This window comes from Phasianus colchicus, chromosome 17, assembly GCF_987193195.1.
Source record: "Phasianus colchicus chromosome 17, bPhaCol1.hap1.1, whole genome shotgun sequence".
Taxonomy (NCBI): Eukaryota; Metazoa; Chordata; class Aves; order Galliformes; family Phasianidae; genus Phasianus; species Phasianus colchicus.
The window spans coordinates 10,321,569-10,333,879 of NC_143452.1; the positions used below are offsets into that span (position 1 = coordinate 10,321,569).

General features: G+C 64.0%; 2 protein-coding genes across 2 annotated transcripts; one reads left to right on the forward strand and one right to left on the reverse strand.

Annotated features, from left to right (window-relative positions):
• The first annotated feature begins 443 nt into the window (after nucleotides 1–443).
• MYLK2 (myosin light chain kinase 2) lies at nucleotides 444–7,371 on the forward strand. The gene is made up of 12 exons (XM_031591257.2): nucleotides 444–600; nucleotides 1,201–2,370; nucleotides 2,481–2,815; nucleotides 3,613–3,718; nucleotides 3,881–3,974; nucleotides 4,062–4,171; nucleotides 4,519–4,660; nucleotides 4,794–4,864; nucleotides 5,046–5,174; nucleotides 5,294–5,446; nucleotides 5,739–5,871; nucleotides 6,094–7,371. The coding sequence occupies exons 2-12, from the start codon at nucleotides 1,229–1,231 to the stop codon at nucleotides 6,172–6,174; spliced, it is 2,496 nt and encodes an 831-aa protein (XP_031447117.2). The 5' UTR covers nucleotides 444–600; nucleotides 1,201–1,228; the 3' UTR covers nucleotides 6,175–7,371.
• Nucleotides 7,372–10,282: 2,911 nt separating this feature from the next.
• Nucleotides 10,283–12,275, reverse strand: FOXS1 (forkhead box S1). The gene has a single exon (XM_031588817.2). It carries the CDS (start codon nucleotides 11,584–11,586, stop codon nucleotides 10,348–10,350), a length of 1,239 nt encoding a protein of 412 aa, XP_031444677.2. The 5' UTR covers nucleotides 11,587–12,275; the 3' UTR covers nucleotides 10,283–10,347.
• Between the last annotated feature and the right edge of the window lie 36 nt (nucleotides 12,276–12,311).

The following is a 12,311-nucleotide window of genomic DNA, read 5'->3' on the forward strand; positions in this document are numbered from 1 at the left end:
GCAGTTCCCAGTGGATATCCCTTTCTTTCTTGATCCCCAGCAGCATGCCCAGAGCTGGCCGTGCCCGTGGCACCACATGGCATCACTCCAGAGCCACTGTTCCCGGGGGTTGGCACCAATGGGCAAAGCCACCGGCAGCTTCGTGGCACCCTTATGTATGGCTCTCAAGTGCCATCTCCATGCAGTGACGGCCCCGTGTCCCCTGTGGGCGCCTTGGAAGCGTTTGCTCCTTTGGGCAGCATCCAGCACGCTCTGGCCAAGGGCTGTCCCCAGCGGCGAGGCACATCGCAGTCCCCGCACGGGGCCACCTCCAGCCCTCCCTCCCTCTCCGGTGGCCGTGTGCCGGCTCCCGCTCGCTGTTTGTGTGCGTTCTGGCCGGTGGGAGCACATGGAAGAGTGGCGTGTCCTTTGAACGGGCTCCAGCAGCAACAGGTGCTGGGAAAGGCGAAGCGGGCCGGCTCCTGCTGGTGTAAAGGATACCCCTCTCTCTCCGCACTAATCCGGCTCCGTTACACCCAGTATAGAAGGGGCTGCTCCGTCCAGGCGCTGCCACACTGCGGATGCTGCTCTTCTGACTGCCCTCTGCCCCGGGGACCCCAGGTAAAGGAGATGGGGGCTATGGGGTGGGTGAAGGGGTCCGTGCAGTCACCAGGGTCACCAGCTCCGTGGTGGCCATGGGTTCACCCAAACCACGAAGGCACAGGGCTGAGCACGAGGCACTGCAGAAGCTGTGGGAAGTCCTGTAAAAGCAGCCCCGTGGCCAGAAGGGTTGTTGGGGGGGTTGTTCCTGGGATGGGCCACCCATGTCTCAAAGACGGTCATGCAGGGAGCCGTGCTTTGGGTCCTGGGAGAATGGAGCTCGTGGTTGAGCGTGGTCAGGGCTGTGGGAAGCAGGGTATGAATATGCTGCTGGGCTGGGAGTTTGTAGTGCCAGGCTGGAGACACACAGTGCTGGGCTGGGGGCTTGTACTGCTGGGCTGGGGGCTCATATAGTGCCAACCTGGCAGTCACACCAGGACATGTGCACCCACGGGCCCCCAGCTGCCCCGACCGTCCGCATGGCACCGTGACCACAACAGGTGCCGGTGTCAGGCTGCTGATCAGTCACTGCAGGGCAGATAGCGGAGCACCACGGCAGTGTGGCAGCCACGTGCATCCCGCTGCTCCCCAGTGCCCCCAACTCCTGTCTTCTCCCTGCAGGAGCCTCGCCGACCCGGGGCGGCCGCCCATGCCCATGGAGCAGCAAGAGGTGCCGGGCAGCACTGCCGACACGGGGGGGTCTGGAAGTGCGGCCCCCCCTGGAACAGAGACCAGTGCAGCACAGCCTGCCCCCCCTGCTGCCAGCAATGCTGTCCAGGCTCAGAATGGAGGGAAGGAAGAGCCCACGGAGACGGCTGTGGGTGCTGCAGGAGAGCCCCATGGAGGGACAGCGGAGCCCACACAGCAGAAAGTGCCAGCTGCTGCAGGGAAGGAAGAGCCTGGGAAGGCGATGGCTCCGGGTGCTGCTGCTGAAGCTCACGGTGCAGCGAGGGAGAAGGCTGAGCCTGAAGGAGGGAAGGCAGAGCCTGAGCAGGAGAAAGTCCCAAATGCTGCACAGCATGGGGATGGTGGGGAAAAAGAAGTTGCCAAGAAGGGGGCTTTGGCTGCGGAGACCGACAGAGGGAAGGAAGAGCCTGCAAAGGAGAAAACCCCAACAGGAGAGTCCCAAGGAGAGACAGCAGAGCCTGCACAGGGAAAGGGCTCAGCTGTAGCAGGGGCTCAGGAAGAATCTCCAAAGGAGAATGCCCCAGGTGCTCCAGAAGCTGAGGCTGGAGGAGAAGCAAAGCCCGCAAAGAAGGCTTCAGCTGCAACAGAGGCTAAAGGAGGGAAGACAGAGCCTGCAGGGACAGCCTCAGCTGCAGCACCAGCCCATAGTGAGGGAGAGCCTGTGAAGGAGCAGCCGGCTGCTGCGAAGGCTGAGGATGGGGGGAAAAATGCTGCAAAGGCAAAGAAAAGCCCAGCTACAAAGCAGCCTGCAAAGGAGAAGGCTCCTGCTGCTGCAAAGGATGGAGGGAAGAAACCCACAAAGGTGGAAAAAAATGCAGTGGTGACAAAGGCTCAGGATGGAGGCAAAGAGACTGCAAAGGAGAAAGTCACAGCACCTGCAAAAGAGAAGGCTACAGATGCTGCGCAGAAGCCCCCAGCTGCAGCAAAGGTTGAGGATGGAGGGCAGGAGCCCACAGAGAAGGCTCCGGCTGCTGCAGGGGCTCAGGGTGAAGGGGAGAAAGAGGCCAACACAAAGCAAACAAACAAGGAGCAGCCACTGAAGGGGGCCGAGCCCACACGCCCAGCTTTGATGCAGAGCCTGAGCTGCCCAGCCACCTGCCAGAGGTACCCAGTGCTCACCCTTTGGGATGGGGTCCTCCTAGGATGGGTCCCGTCCTGGGGCAGGGTTGGGGGCTGGGCTCTGGGTGATGCTCACCTCCCGCTCCTGCTTGCAGAGAGGAGCAGCTCGGGCTGGAGGTGTCTGCGATGGAGACAATCCCAGAGGAAACCCCTATGGCACCAGCAGGAGAGGGTCTGGCGGAGCCCAGCCCAGCCCAGGGGGATCTGCTGCCCCCAGAGCAGCCCGTCCCCGCGGGCAGCACCGCCGTCCCACAGGAGAGGACATTGCCTGGTGCTGAGGAGCAGCCCCAGCTCGGGTCAGAGCCCCCTGGGCACGCAGAGCAGCCGGGCCCTGGGGCCATGGGGCAGCCAGCTGTGCCGGTGGCAGAGCCACCACCCAGCCCCTACCTCACCCCCGATTTTGGGAAGGAAGACCCTTTTGAGATTCTGGGTAAGGCTGCGCCACGGCAGATCTGTGCCATGCCCTCAGCCCTGTGGTGGTGACACCCCAGCACCCTCCGTGGTGCAGCAGCCCTGGGGTGTATTCACATCTCTGCTGCCGCCCTCCTGGAGTGCCAGCTCATGCTGCTGGCTCCTGGCCCACCCGGCAGTCTTCAAGCTCCAGTTTCACTGTAAACAGGGCTAAATGCGGCGCGTCCCCTCCCCAGGCTTCTCCCGGCCTCAGCCTGGCACACATCGTGCTGCCCGGGGCTGCCCAGAGGGACAGGAACCGTCCCCGTGGCCGGAGTGACAGCCACCGCCTGGCTGGTGGTAGGGGACAGCATGTCCTGATGTCCTGCACCGCGTCCTTGGGGCACAGCAGGGCTGGGGGCTGCGCTGACCCCTGGCTGGGGTCTCCTGTAGTTGTGGGGTCTGTCCCGGGTGGGTGAATGGGATGTGGTGGCACAGAAGGGCAGTGTGGCACATAGGCACAGAGGGTACCGCATGGAGGGGGCGAGTGTGACATGCAGGAGAGTGGTCCGCTGAGGGTGACGCACAGCCGCGTGGCCTGGAGAGGGCGAGCGTGACACGTGGGATGGTGGCCCGGCGGATGGTGAGCGGACACATGGCAGGGTGACATGCAGCAAGGTGATACGCAGGAGGGAATGCTGTAGGTGCCGGGGCAGCTGCTGGCAGGCTCTGGCAGACCGTGCTTTTTGCAGCACCCGAGACGCTCACAGCCGGGAGGTCCCAGCAGTGGGTTCCCTGTCACGCAGTGCTGCTCTCACTCCCTTCCTCTCTCGGCAGATGATGTCCCTCCTCCTCCCGCTCCCTTTGCGCACCGCATCATCACGCTGCGGACGGGCAGCGTCAGCTCCCAGTACAACCTCAGCTCCAAGGAAATCCTAGGCGGGTAAGGGGGAGTGGGATGGGAGGGCTGGGGACGCCCGGATTCCTCCGGCTCCCAGGGGTGGCTCTGAGCCCCCAGGACTGCTCCTGACTGCAGCGTGATGTGCAGGACGGGTGCAGGGAGCGGGATGCAGCCGTGATGCCATCAACACCTCTCTCTCCTCAGGGGAAAATTCGGTGAAGTTCACACGTGCACAGAAAAGCAGACAGGGCTTAAGTTGGCTGCCAAAGTCATCCGGAAGCAGGGAGCCAAGGACAAGGTCTGTGATGGGAGCTGGGCTTTGGGCACGTGGAGTTGGGGATCAGCTGGGTTTGACAGCAGTGCCATGGTGGGGGTCCTGCCACAGGAAATGGTGCTGTTGGAGATCGACGTGATGAACCAGCTGAACCACCGCAACCTCATCCAGCTCTATGATGCCATCGAGACGCCCCGGGAGATCATCCTCTTCATGGAGTTGTGAGTTCTGGGGCTGTGCTGCACGGTGCCTGATGCCTGGGTGAGGGGCAGTGTGGCAGGGAGGCTGTGTCCATGCGTGGGGATGGAGCATAGGTGCCAACCTCACACCAAGCAGAGTTGGTCAGCACCAAGGGATATCCCCAGCATTGCTTGTCACACCTTCCTCCTTGCTCCGGGGTTGGGGACAACCTCTGTTTCGGGGCAGCACTGTGCATGGCTGTGCTGGGGCTGGGGATGAGCCCAGCATGCACGTGTCCCACCCTGGCTGTGCCCGTGGTGCTGGAAGCTGGAGGTTCTGCAGGACACGGAGCCCCAGGTAACCCAGGGACCAACCTGTGCCCACACAGCGTGGAAGGCGGAGAGCTCTTTGAGCGGATCATCGATGATGATTACCACCTGACAGAGGTGGACTGCATGGTGTTCGTGCGGCAGATCTGCGAGGGCATCCGCTTCATGCACCACATGCGCGTCCTGCACCTCGACCTCAAGGTGAGTTCACTCGAGGCTTTTGGAGAGGACGGGGCTCAGAGGGCTCTGGGCAGCACGGAGCACTGCTGTGACCTGGGTGTGGGTGACATGTCCCCATCACCCCCCGCTGACCCCCCTGTCCTTGTTCCCACAGCCCGAGAACATTCTCTGCGTCGCTGCCACCGGACACATGGTGAAGATCATTGATTTTGGGCTGGCTCGAAGGTGCTGTGCTCCCCTTTTTCCCTCGGCTCCTTCCATACCTGCTCCCACCCTTCAGGGTGGGACTGGGTTTGGGGGATGGGAAGGGCAGAGCCTGGTGGGAGTGGGCTCATCCTTTCCTGGGGGGGGATATTGCTTTGGGGACAGCCTGTCACCCCCTGCTGAATCACTGCCCCATCCACAGGTACAACCCCGAGGAGAAGCTGAAGGTGAACTTCGGCACTCCTGAGTTCCTCTCCCCTGAGGTGGTCAATTACGAGCAGGTCTCCTACTCCACGGACATGTGGAGCATGGGAGTCATCACCTACATGCTGTAAGTTGGGCTGAGCCCCCCCTGCTCCCCTGGGCACACAGTGGTCCCCGTGCTGGCATGAGGGGAGTTTGGGTGCCTCAGCACATGACCTCCTGCTCACCAACCCTCCAATCCCTCAGCCTCAGCGGCCTCTCCCCTTTTTTGGGTGACAACGACACTGAAACACTCAACAACGTCCTGGCAGCCAACTGGTACTTCGACGAGGAGACCTTCGAGAGCGTTTCTGATGAAGCCAAGGACTTTGTCTCCAACCTCATCATCAAAGAGAAGAGGTGCGGAGCTGGCGGCAGCCACGGCAATCCTCCACCTGTGTGTTCTCATCTCTACCCATGTGCCATTTTTTGTGTTGGGGCCATCAGCATCCCCAAAACCACCAGCTGTCCCCAGTGTCCCTGTCAGGGCTACCAAGTGAGACATGCAGGACCGTTTGTGACCCCCTTTTCCCATTGGTCCTCAGGGCTGGTGGCTGGAGCACAGCCTATGCCAGGGCTCACATATGGGGCACGGGAGGGGGCTGCCTGTGGGCTGGGGCTGTGGGCTGACAGCTCCTCTCTCACCCCGCAGTGCTCGGATGAGTGCAGGGCAGTGCCTGCAGCACCCCTGGCTCACCAACCTGGCAGAGAAAGCCAAACGCTGCAACCGCCGCCTCAAGTCCCAGGTGCTGCTCAAGAAATACGTCATGCGACGGCGCTGGAAGGTGTGCAGGGATGGGAGGGGATGGGGTTGAGATCACCCTGCTGTGCTGCCTGGGAAGCCTTGAAGGTCCCCGGGCAGTTTCCCTCCCGGTGCATCCCAAGGGCTTATTTTAGGGGCTCAGGACAGAGGGCAGCGAATGTTCCTGGGTTGGTTCCTGGACCAGCCCTGGGTGCAACCAAGAGGTCTGCAGTGGGACTCATGCCTCTCTTCCTCTCCTTTGCAGAAAAACTTCATTGGGGTGTGTGCTGCCAACCGCTTCAAGAAGATCACCAGCTCGGGCTCGCTGACGGCGCTGGGTGTCTGATTACGCGTGTGGGCTGAGCACCGTGAGCTCGGGCCAGACTATGGGATTGGGGCCGTGCCCGAGTCCGGCTCCTGGACGCAGCAGGATCTGTACGGGGGCGGCCCCACCTGCATCCATCCCACTGTGGGGCAGAGGGCTGGCACCAACCCTGCTCCACCCCCGGCCCTGCTCCAGCTCTGCCGCATCCCTCGTGGCCGCTGCGCTGGTACCGGGTGCTGTGGGGCTGCTCAGAGCACGGACTCTGTGTGCTCCCCACCTGCTCCCACCTTTATGGGCTCTCAGGGCCTGAGCCATCCGCATCCCCACAACGCTCCCCCCTTCATTCCCACGGCCGTGCAGCCTCCATTCCCCGCACCCATCAATGTCCCACCCACACCACGCTCAGCGCTCCCTGCTCGCATTTCTCTCAGTCGCCTTTGGGACGGCTCAGGATGAGCCCCGCTGCACGGGCAGCCCACGCGCTCCTCATCACCTCGCACCCACGCTTGGCACTCAGCTCTGCTTGTAAATGCCGCAGCAGTGCCCCGCGACCGCTTCGTTGGACCCTTTTTGCAGTGCTGGGCTCCTCTCCCGCAGCGATGCCAGTGCCACGGTGCGGGGATGCTGAAGCAGGCGGGGATCCACACCCCGGCGCTTGGCACAGGACCGGTGCTGCGGCCGCTCCTCCCGCCGGAGGAAGCCGGACTTGGCCCCGCGCTGCTGCTCGCCGGGAGGGCTGCACAGGAAGGGAGGAAGCATCCGAACTCGCTTCCAGGAGCATCCATCCCCAGCTGGGAGTCGGCGAGCGAAGAAGGAGCCTTTGTGTTGCTGCTCACCCCTGCCCTCCGCTCTGCCAGCGGGGGAGCAGCACGGCCGCTCCTTCACACGTCCCCGCCAGATAAAGGCATCCTAATGCAGAGCAGCTGGCCGCGCTCCCCCCGCGCCGGAGGATTGCTTCAGCTCTGACCACCAACACACAGGAACTGCCGCCCGCCAGCGTCCCCCCGCAGCCAGCATGGCCGTGCCGGGGCCGCGGGCGCTGCTCCTGTTCCCACCCAACCCTCGTCCCCTCCTTCGTGAACCCCAACCTTGTGACGCAGGACTGGCACCACGCTCCCCATCCCTGCAGCTTTGGGTTTTGCCGTGGGGTGAGGGCTGTGACACGAGAGAGCCCACACCGGTACGTTCGGCTTCTTGTAAATAAATGTACAGGTCTGAGAGCAGCCTCACGGCCAGTGCTGGCCTCAGGGGCGATGGAGCCTCACGGGTGTGCGGCCAGCAGCTGCGAACCGAGCATTGCTGGTAGGTAAGGGGACGGGAACGGCATCCTGTCCTGTGCAGAAGGGACAGAAGGACAGCGAGTGTGCCGAGGGCAGCCCCAGGCAGTGCTTCCCAGGAGTGTTTGTGCAGATTGTGGCTGGGGGGTGTAGGCGGGAAGGGGATGAATGGATGGGCAGATGGATGGGCAGACAGATAAAGGTGTCCTTGCGGCTTCAGCGCTGCTCAAGAGCTTGTGCCCAAGCAAAGGCTCCTGGGGTCCCACTGCCTCCCCGCCCCCACAGCTGTGGGGTTCAGTGCCCTCCGGCCATGGTCGGCCCCGAAGCGGTTAAAGCAGAGCAGGCAGGGTTGCTGCTGGGCCCAGGGCGTCCCTCCCAGCCCGCTTCCTGCCGGCAGCCTTTGACCAGTTCCTGCCGGTGACCACCCTGCGGTCCTGGAGAACAGCGCGGCCCCATCTGGTTTGAGTTACGCTCCGCGGCGGTGACGTCTCCTTCCTGTCTGGGCCCCAGGAGCCGTGCATTGCCCTGGGCCACGGGGGCTGCAGGGTGAGCTGCGGGGCAGCCCTGGTGCCCATGGGTGCTGTGAGTTCTCAGCCGCAGCAGCACGGGAGTGGCACAGAGCCTGCCTACCATGGCAGCACCCAGAGATGAGCACGGCTGGGCCATGGCTGCCCCAGAGCAGGATGATGTGGGGTGGTCAGTCCTGGTGTGAAGCGATGGAGACCATCACTCTGCAGCCCCCTCCTCTCCCTTTTTAGACATGTGGGTCACTATTGCATCTCCATCACTGCCAGGGGCACGGTGATGGAGATAGTCCTAACCTGGTGCTCTCTCACAGCAGTCAGCATCTGTGAGTCTCCCCTCACACGGGGGTCTCTTGGTGCTGTGACCCCACTGGCTCTTCCCCAGAGGGGAAGGAAGGTGAGCAGGGCGATGCTGTGCAGCAGCACATGGCAGTGCAGCACTGTCCAGAGCTGGGGGTCTGTGCTCCCATGCCAGCACCCGCTGCAGCACGGTCCCAGACATGAGTGGGCCGGGGCCAGGCCACCCAGTGAGCCGGCAGTGAGCCGGGGGGAGGAAGGGCAGGGAGAGAAGCGAGCCATGGCCAGAGCTGAGCTAATGGTGGGGAGCTGCAAGCATGAGGGGCAATGAAGGGAAGGCGTTCATACACAGCGTATCCGGGCAGAGGAGAGAGTGGGGCTCTGCCCCATCCCAGTAGGGAGCGGTGATGCTGAGGGTGCAGCCTTCAAGGCTGGGTCTGGATCACCCTCAGGGTGACGCTCCCACGCAGCCCTGCTGCTTCCTTCCTGCACGGAGGCACCCATCCCACCGCATGCCAACCGGGCACCTTCCCGTGACCCACAGCCATCGGGGATGGGATCTCCATGCCAGGGTCTGTGCCGTGGGGCTGCAGTGGGTTCTCGCAGTGCTCGCAGGGCTGGTGCTGCAGCCATGCGTTCCCAGGCACAGGCGGGAGCCCAGCAGGCGGGCGTCCTGGCTGCGTGGTGTGGGAACCAGACGGCCCCTGGGCACGGCTCCGCGGCGCTCGCTTCCTCCCGCGCCCCCGGGGACCGTGTGAAGGAGGGGGCTGAGGTCAGCCCTGCTTGCTGTAGACGGCTCCGGAGACGCCAGCATGATCTAGGCACTCAAATATTGTTTTCCACAGGGGAGGGAAGGAAAAAAAAAGAAGGGAGAAAAGCAAAGCCCGCAACCCAGAGACCATTGCTGTTGTGCTGATGATGAACAGAGGCCCCTCCTGCCCTGCCTGGGTTGGGACACAGCCATGGCCTGGCAGCGGCTGCTGGGGCTGATAACGGGTGACGCAGTGGCGGTGCTCTGGTCCCTGAGTGACGCCAGGGCTGGCCCTCACTGAGACCCTGGGGCCTGGCTGCGCTGCATCTCGCTGCCTTGGGGGGCCAGGGAGCTTTGCTATACACCCATCCCCAAAACATCATGGAGAGCCCTCCCCATGCAAACCATGAACACCATCTGTACCCCACAGGTGCAAGCCCTGTGCACCTGCATCCCACAGCCTTGGGGCATTGCCTCTTCGGGGGCCCCTTCCCAGGGACACAGGATGGAGGCATGGGTACAGGTCCCCACTTCGCCAGCCCTGCTCTAGGCTACAAAGTGGGCCCTGTGGAGATGCTGCCCCAGTGCATGGAAAGGGACGGGCAGCCATATCCTGGCCTGGGACACCATCCAATCCTGTCCCACCCTGCCCCAGCACAGCCCAGCCTGTGCCCAGCCCAGCAGTGGTGACTCAGGCGATGCTCCTTACCGGCAGCCGCCCGGGATGATTCAGGTCAGAGGAATCTTGCCGTTCCCATCACGACTGTAGCCATGTCTGCAGGCAGCCCTGGCACAGCCCAGCTCTTGGGGTGCTGTGAGGACCTGGCAGGGAGACAGCCCCATGCAAGGAGACCCCCATCTCCCCGTACACCCCATCCCATGGAGCTCTCCTCCAGTGGCTCTCTCCATGGGTACTGAGGCCAGCACCACTCATACCATGCACAGCACATGGGGCAAACCAGGCACGTGTGATCAGTGCAGGGTGTGGGGGGTGTGGGCAGAGTGAGCGCAGAATTTGCTCCAGTGTGCAGCATGTCCTCCAGCCCTTTATAGAGAGGGTTCCCTTCTGTCACTCCAGGACAAAGCTGCATCGTGAAGGGGTTCCATCCCCCTTCCAGCCCACGGACACCAGAAGGGGGTCCTCATGGAGGAGAGCCGCAGTGGGTGGCCACAGAGACACGTGTCCCAGCAGCAATTCGGCTGGGAACGGAGTGGCCCTGATGCACCCTGCCTGCTCCCCACCCCGAGCGGGTTGCAGAGACACAGAGGCAGCGTGGGCGAATGTGCTTTATTCCACAGCCGGAGCCCCGCATGGTGCCGGGGAGGGGGGGGAGGTGTCAGTCCATCACTCGAAGAAGAACATTCCAGGCGTCCGGTAGAGGCAGTGGGGCAGCCCCAGGGGGTAACCACCACCCCCCTGCAGCGGGATCGTCCCCCCCGTGCCCCACGTCTCCTTCTGCTCGCCCACCCCAAAGGGTGGCTGGCGGGGGGTTGGGGGGGCGGCGGTGGCAGCGGTGGGGGCCGCAGCCAGGAGATGCTCCAGCGCTGCACCACACGGCCGCTCATTCACACAGAAGCTCAGCGCCTGCACCCGGCACTGGTAGCTGCCCCCCAGCGCCTCGGGCCCCGCGCAGCCAAAGGAGCCAAACACGGGCAGGGGGGGCTGTTTGTAGCCATCGCCGTCGAGGAAGCAAGATGGGGGGGGCTTGCCCGTGCCCAGCAGGGTGCTGGGAAAGACGGGAGACACCTGCCCAAATGATTGGCCCAGCCCCATGGCGGGGGCCGCCGACCCTTTGCCCTCCAGATCGCCCGGGGGGGACGCAGTGTGGTCTGGGGAGTGCTGTGCGGGGTGGCCGGGCTCTGCGGGCAGTGGGTACTGACCTGGCCGGGGCAGCGGCAGTGCGGCCGGGGGTCCCCCGAAGGCAGTCTGCTTGGGCTGGGGGGGGGCGGGCAGGCGGCTCTCCTGGGGGACCCCGAGCGGCTCCTTGGTGAAGAATGGCGCTTTGGGCTGCGGGTGAGCGCAGATCTGCCCGGCACAGCCCGGCACCCCAATGCCCTCTGCCCTCTGCTCTGCTGTCGGCGATGCAAAGCTGCTCTCTGCTTTCCCCTCCTCTGGCAGTGGTGCCCGTGAGCGGGTTTTGGGGGTCTTCCTGCGTCCCTCATCCCCCTCACCATCCCGCAGGGCCCTTTTCCTGGTGAAGCGGCGGCGGCGCCGGAGGAAGCTGCCATTCTCAAACATGTTGTAGCAGTCAGGATCCAGAGTCCAGTAGTTGCCCTTGCCCGGCTTCTTGTCATCGCGAGGCACTTTGACGAAGCACTCATTGAGCGACAGGTTGTGACGGATGGAGTTCTGCCAGCCCTGCTTGTTGTCGCGATAGAAGGTGAAGCGGCCCATGATGTAGCGGTAGATGCCGCTCAGGGTGATGCGTTTCTCAGGAGTGCTCTGGATGGCCATGGTGATGAGGGCGATGTAGCTGTAGGGCGGCTTGGTGGCCTCTGCAGGCGGCGAGGGGCCGGGATAGGGGCTGTCCGGGGCCGTGCGGCCGCGCAGAGCTGCGGAGCCGACTGGGAGCTCCGGCTGCATCCTGCCGTCCTCACTCTGCTTGCCCGGCTCCGGCCGAGCCCGTTAAAACGTCCCAACGGTGTGGGGGCGGCGGGCCCCTCCTCTACGGTGCCGTGGGGCCGCCCAGGGCGGAGCGGGGCCCCATCGTCCAGCGCTGGTCCCTGCGGCCGGACGCGCAGCCGGGGCCGGCCCCGGGGCTGGGAGCCAGCGGGCTCGGGTTGGCACCGCTGCGGGGTTTTAATGGGTACGGGAGGTTCCCGGGGCACAGGGCTCGTCCCGCCCGCTCGCAGCACCAAGCTCCGTGTGGTGGTGATGTGGTGTGGAGTGGGGCAATGCTGTGGGGTGGGAGGTTGCAGTGTGGGGATGGGGCTTCCCGGACAACCCCGTCCTTGGGGTGGTGCTGGATCCCCGCACCGTGCCGTGTCCCTGCTCTGTGCCATGTCCCCACTCTAAGCCAGATCCCCGTGCCACGCTGGGTGCACACACTGAGCCCAGCTGCCTGGGCACATCAGCTCTGGGATGCAGCACAATCCCACACCCCCCCGGGAGCCCCCTCACCCATCGCTGGGGGAAACTGAGGCATGGGCAGCAAGTGCTTTTGGGACGTGGTGCCCGGTTATAAGGGCAGCTCCTGGGCACCTCGCTGCTGTCCACAGCCCTGCCAAAGGGCTGGGAAGCAGAGGGCAGGATGGGGCTCGGTGCAGCGGGAACTGCATGGCTCCAGACAGAGTGCTCAGCTCCTGATG

Bases quoted from the DNA above. Each gene is read 5' to 3' on its own strand.
- FOXS1 (XM_031588817.2), bottom strand. From the start codon at position 11,586: ATGCAGCCGGAGCTCCCAGTCGGCTCCGCAGCTCTGCGCGGCCGCACG.
- MYLK2 (XM_031591257.2), top strand. From the start codon at position 1,229: ATGCCCATGGAGCAGCAAGAGGTGCCGGGCAGCACTGCCGACACGGGG. The intron at 2,816-3,612 runs GTAAGGCTGCGC...CTCTCTCGGCAG, and splicing joins AGACCCTTTTGAGATTCTGG to ATGATGTCCCTCCTCCTCCC. The intron at 4,865-5,045 runs GTGCTGTGCTCC...CCCCATCCACAG, and splicing joins GATTTTGGGCTGGCTCGAAG to GTACAACCCCGAGGAGAAGC.